Source organism: Lepisosteus platostomus, chromosome 5 (assembly GCF_059453375.1).
Source record: "Lepisosteus platostomus isolate fLepPlt1 chromosome 5, fLepPlt1.hap1, whole genome shotgun sequence".
In the NCBI taxonomy this organism is placed as follows: domain Eukaryota; kingdom Metazoa; phylum Chordata; class Actinopteri; order Semionotiformes; family Lepisosteidae; genus Lepisosteus; species Lepisosteus platostomus.
This window is the reverse complement of record NC_142615.1, coordinates 65,504,504-65,510,687: the sequence shown is the minus strand read 5'-3', so window position 1 is coordinate 65,510,687 and position 6,184 is coordinate 65,504,504. Positions and strand designations below refer to the sequence as shown.

The 6,184-nt window shown below is 52.4% G+C and overlaps 1 protein-coding gene across 1 annotated transcript; it reads right to left on the bottom strand.

The window, feature by feature from the left end:
* Positions 1-356: 356 nt before the first annotated feature.
* On the bottom strand, positions 357-5,141 carry LOC148671434 (uncharacterized). The gene is made up of 4 exons (XM_088631048.1): positions 5,132-5,141; positions 4,414-4,499; positions 1,083-1,920; positions 357-801 (listed from the first exon to the last, which is right to left on the bottom strand). Exons 1-4 carry the CDS (start codon positions 5,139-5,141, stop codon positions 704-706), a joined length of 1,032 nt encoding a protein of 343 aa, XP_088487174.1. The 3' UTR covers positions 357-703.
* Positions 5,142-6,184: the final 1,043 nt, after the last annotated feature.

Below are 6,184 nucleotides of genomic sequence, written 5' to 3'. Positions count from 1 at the left end.
CTGCAGTTTGCTATTTGATGCTGTTGTGTGAATTACTGTTCAGTTGTAACTTTTATAGTTCATCCATCTGTTTTCGAAGCATTTTTTCCAATTCAGGGCTGTAGGCGCCAAACGCTTATTTGGTTTTGATGATCTGATTTGTTTCTTATGATTGTATTGAATTTAAAGGAAGTAAAGGTTGTTTATAGAATTAAAGTGCATCTGTCTGTTGATTTTTTTATTTAAAGAGATGCTAGGTTACGTTTTGGCTCGGAAGATTCCACCGGAAAATGGGATCTGCTCTCCCAAAACCTTACCGCCCGTTCTTCCTTCCGCACCTGACAAGCTCTGGGAGAGAGATTTCAAGAGGGCACAGCCAACATTTCAGTCTTTATTATGCTTTTCATATTCTTATGATCACAGTTATTATTGTCATTACAAAGTCAGAATCTTCAGAATCCGAATACATCTTTTTTAAGAGCAGGAGTTGCAAAAGTCACACTGGCAGAGATGAAATAACACGGATGAGATTGCTGTCTGGATTTAACTGCTGTCTTGATCAGGGTGCTGTCTCGATTAAATTGCCTGGATGAGGGTCTCTGTCTCGATTAAATTGCCTGGTTGAGGTCTCTGTCTCGATTAAATTGCCTGGATGAGGGTCTCTGTGTGGATTAAGTTGCCTGGATGAGGGTCTCTGTGTGGGGTGTGTCGCTGGCTGTCGACGCTACTGCAGGCTGCAGCGCGATGCTTCTCTGCTGTCCGGCTGCTGCGCTCCATGCGGGACGTGTCCCGAGTCCGGCCCGGTCCCTTCGGTCCTGGATCCTGGAAAACACAGGGAAAACAGGGCTGGAATACGGGAGCAGCACAGCGGGTGACGAGCATCCCTCTGCTCTCCTCCCCCCCAGAGAGCAGCTGTGGGCGGAGCGGACTGGAGCATCCTCCAGGTGGGGGCTGCACACTGGTGGTGGTTGTGGGATTCCCCGTGACCTGGGAAGAGCTCTGAGGGGAGGGTCCAGCAAGGCGCTATACAGAAGTGTAAGGAAGGCACTGAGGGCGCGAGGCTCTGGTCGTGGCAGGGCTGTGCCAGCGGGAGGCGTACTTACGGCGGGAAACACGGCGCGGAGGCTTGTACTGGATTCTCAGCTTCGGGCCGAGCTGGGCGGAGTCCGGCGCGCCTTCCTCTCTCCTCTGCCTCGGCCGGGCCCATTTCTTCTGCCTCCACTGCTGCCTCTCCTCCAGCTCCTGCCTCAGCTCTGCCTCCCTCTGCTGCTGCCTCTGTCTCTCCTCCAGCTCCTGCCTCAGTTTTGTCTCCCTCTGCTGCTGCCTCTCCTCCAACTCCTGCCTCAGCTCTGCCTCCCTCTGCTGCTGCTTCTCCTCCAGCTCCTGCCTCAGCTCTGCCTCCCTCTGCTGCTGCTTCTCCTCCAGCTCCTGCCTCAGCTCTGACTCCCTCTGCTGCTGCCTCTGTATCTCCTCCAGCTCCTGCCTCAGCTCTGCCACCCTCTGCTGCTGCCTCTGTCTCTCCTCCAGCTCCTGCCTCAGTTTTGTCTCCCTCTGCTGCTGCCTCTCCTCCAACTCCTGCCTCAGCTCTGCCTCCCTCTGCTGCTGCTTCTCCTCCAGCTCCTGCCTCAGCTCTGCCTCCCTCTGCTGCTGCTTCTCCTCCAGCTCCTGCCTCAGCTCTGACTCCCTCTGCTGCTGCCTCTGTATCTCCTCCAGCTCCTGCCTCAGCTCTGCCACCCTCTGCTGCTGCCTCTGTATCTCCTCCAGCTCCTGCCTCAGCTCTGCCTCCCTCTGCTGCTGCCTCTGCCTCTCCTCCAGCTCCTGCCTCAGCTCTGCCTCCCTCTGCTGCTGTCTCTGTCTCTCCTCCTGCTCCTGCCTCAGCTCTGTCTCCCTCTGCTGCTGCCTCAGCTCTGTCTCCCTCTGCTGCTGCCTCTCCTCCAGTCCCTGTTAGAGAAAGGAGAGAGGGGAGAGAGTAAGGAGAGAGAGGGGAGAGAGAGGGGAGAGAGTGAGGGGAGAAAGAGAGAAGAGAGAGAATGAGGGGGAGAGAGAGGAGATAGTAAGGGGAGAGGGGAGAGAGAGGCCCAACACTGTTCAATATCTATATCAACGAATTAGCAGGAATGTTGGAGCAGTCTGCACCTCCTGGTCTCACACTACACCACACAGAAATCAAGTTCCTGCTCTACGCAGATGACCTGGTCCTGCTGTCGCCCACAGAACAGGGGCTGCAGTCAATCTGGCTGTCAATCTGGACCCAGAGCAGCAGAACCTGGCACTGCTGGAGCAGTACTGTCAGACCTGGGCGCTGACTGTCAATCTGGACCCAGAACAGCAGAACCTGGCACTGCTGGAGCAGCACTGTCAGACCTGGGCACTGACAGCCCATCTGGACACAGAACAGCAGAACCTGGCACTGCTGCAGCAGGACTGTCAGACCTGGGCACTGACAGCCCATCTGGACCCAGAACAGCAGAACCTGGCACTGCTGGAGCAGGACTGTCAGACCTGGGTGCTGACAGTCAATCTGGACAAGACCAGAGTTATGGTTTTCCAGAAGAAAGCCAGACCTCAGGGAAACAGGTACAAATTCACACTGAACAACAACACATTGGAGCACACATCCAGCTACACATATCTCGGTCTCACCATCAGCTCTTCCGGGAGTTTTGACCTGACAGTGAAGGCACTGAGGGAGAAGGCACTCAGGGCTTTCTACGCAATAAGAAGGAGGCTCTTCAACATCAACCCACCAACAAGAATCTGGCTCCAAATATTTGAAAGTGTAATCCAACCCCTTGCCCTATATGGCAGTGAAGTGTGGGGTCCCCTCACAGACCAGGATTACACTCAATGGGACAAACACCCCACAGAAACTCTGCACGTGGAGATCTGTAGAAACATCCTCCGTGTGCAGAGAAAAACACCTAACAACGGGTGCAGGGCCGAATTAGGCCAGTACCCACTATTGATTAACATACAGAAAAGAATATTAAAGTATTGGCTACACCTAAAAAACAGCGACCACAATTCCTACCACCACAAAGCCCTGCTGAGCCAAGAGCTAAACCCAAAACAGAGCCCCCTGAGCCAGCTGGTCCTGAGGCTCACCGACCTGAGCCACACCAACCCTAACCAGCCTCAGGACAGCACTGCTAGAGCACCACAACCCAGACTCAACCACATCACAGCACAGATCAAACAGCAATATCTCACACACTGGGACACACACACACAAACACAACATCAACTGGAATGCTACAGAACCCTAAACAGACAATACACACTACCTGATTATTTGACCAAAATAAAAAATAACAAACAGAAACAGACCCTGACGAAGTACAGGCTCAGTGACCACAACCTGGCCATAGAAACTGGGCGACACAGGCAGACCTGGCTGCCCAGAGGGGACAGGCTGTGCTCCCACTGCCAGGGGGAGAAATAGAGACAGAGGTGCACTTCCTACTGCACTGTGACAGATACTCTGGGATTAGAGAAACATTCTTCCCGAAATTCAGAAATCTAATCCCAGAGTTCCCACACCTGCCAGAATCACAACGGGTCCCAATCCTACTGGGAGAGGGAGGAGGGAACTCAGTTGATCTGGCAGCCCAGTATGTGATCTCCTGTCACAACCTGAGGAACAGTGAGTCTGTCTCCCAATAATGCTCCAGCCGCCTACAGTATATGTCAATATTTTATAATATGTCTTTGTTGTAAATGTCTGTAGATTTTATTTTACTTCTATTTTTTGTTTTGTTCCATGTTAATTTTATTATTTTTATTTGCTTTGGCAACACTGATTGTACCCGTCGGTCATGCTAATAAAGCACCTTGAATTGAATTGAGAGAGAGAGAGGGAGAGTGTTCAAATACAGCTGCTTCGGCCGCTGCGGGAAAAGCTCGTCCCGGCAACAGGGAGGAGAGAGCCGGGAGTTTGCGCGGTTTCCCGGGAGGAGAACCCCAGCGCCGTTTTCGCTTAAATCCCGAAATAAAAATGAATTCGCTAGAACATCGATGAGGACACGGTGGTAGTTGACATCTAATAAGCGGGTCTTTGAGCCGTAACTTCAGCAGTAACGAGGACACACTTTTTTTTTGACTAGTTGTTTGAGGACGCCTCATGGCTGAACAGCCGGGCGGCTGGTAATGCGGCCCTTTTCCGCCAGAGGGCGCCCAAAGTCCTATCAGACTTCCGTCAGGTCTACGCGTTCCCACAGTTGAAGCGATTTGGACAGAGGGAAGAGATTCCCGAGGATAATATACCCACCCGTGGCTGTTTGGGGGGGGGGGCATTAAGTTTCAAGTCTATAAATGAGATCTCACTTAACGCTGCTCCTGCTCAAGAATATCCTCGATTTTCTCAGACTTCCGTCCTTCTAATATAACGGGATGAGAAGTTCCCTTCGTTTAACAGCGTCTGATCTTTTAAGCCGCCTTGTGCGCGTCCCTCTCGACCTCGGGGTTCCCGACACACCTACCCGTGTTCTCCGACCATTTTCGGTCGCTGATCTTCTCTACTTCTGGAAAAGAAAGAGACGGGGGAGTCAAAATGTTGTTGTTGTTGTTGTTGTTGTTGTTGTTTTTTTAAAACAATACCCTAAACGTCATCCAGGCCGGGCTGCGGTGGAGGGGATCCCCGTGACCCGGAGAGAGCTGGAGAGTCCGGAAGAGGCGCTATATAGGTGTACGGGGGGGCGGGGGGGGGGGTTGAATAATATGAGCTGCCTTTTGTGTAAGAGGAAACTTTTTCCAGCATCCTTCATTATAGGGGCAGCTCCAGGGTTGCTGGTGTGTTGAATTAATTCCTTATATACAAAGGAGTGGTGGCTCTGTGGCTCAGGATCAGCGCCTGGGGCTGGAAGGAGTTTGCCGGGTCGAATCCCGCGGCCCGCAGAGGAATCCTACTCCGTTGGGGCCCCTGAGCGAGGCCCTGAACCCCAGCTGCTCCAGGTGGAGCTGTACAATGGCCGACCCTGCGCTCTGACCCCCAGCTTCTCTCTCTCCCTGTCTGTGTGTCTCCTGGAGAGCCAGCTGGGCTCTGCGACAAGACCAATTCCTCATAAGTGATCATAAAGTGAATTGATCTTCTCTTATAGCTGCTGCCTCTACCGCGTTTGCTGGGGATCGTGGGAGTGAAGGTCCAAATTCTTACCGAGTGACATTTTTTCGTGCTCTTCACGCGAGACGGGGGAACCCGCAAGAAAGCCACGCGCGTGTCTCTTTTTATCCTGATTGCGTCACGCATCGGTCGTTAAAACAAAAAAAACCACCACTGACGCAGATCCGAACTTTTCTGAGTGGGAGAGGAACCCCGACACACCCACAGCCCTGCTCCGTGGAAGAGCGCGGCGCGGGTTCATTCCACGCAGAAAAGCAGAAACGGACACACACCCTGGACAGGACATCAGTCCATCACAGGACACACACACACACACACACCCTGGACAGGACACCAGTCCATCACAGGACACACACTCACACACCCTGGACAGGACACCAGTCCATCACAGGACACACTCACACACACCCTGGACAGGACACCAGTCCATCACAGGACACACACACACACCCTGGACAGGACACCAGTCCATCACAGGACACACACACACACACACACACCCTGGACAGGACACCAGTCCATCACAGGACACACACACTCACAGACCCTGGACAGGACACGAGTCCATCACAGGACACACACACACTCACACACCCTGGACAGGACACCAGTCCATCACAGGACACACACACACACTCACACACCCTGGACAGGACACCAGTCCATCACAGGACACACACACACACTCACACAACCTGGACAGGACACGAGTCCATCACAGGACACACACACACACTCACAGACCCTGGATAGGAGACAAGTCCATCACAGAGATCACAAGAGACATTTGTCTACTGCTTCTCGTTATCTTGGTGTGCAGTTATGAGTTACAAGCTAAGCCAGCCATTTACAGAGTCATGCCCACACTGGCACAGATGAGATCATCTTTAAATTCCCCCAACAGATCACAGTACATTCACACAAAGCAACAGCAATAAAATAAACTACTTTAACACTCCACACTCTTTCACATGTCAACTTTCTCAACCGATGGGAAAAAAAAAAATGTCCAGCAAAGAGAGAAGACTTTTACTGTCCCCATCGAGGGAATGTCTGTATGGACACCAAGCACTCCTGTACACTTCA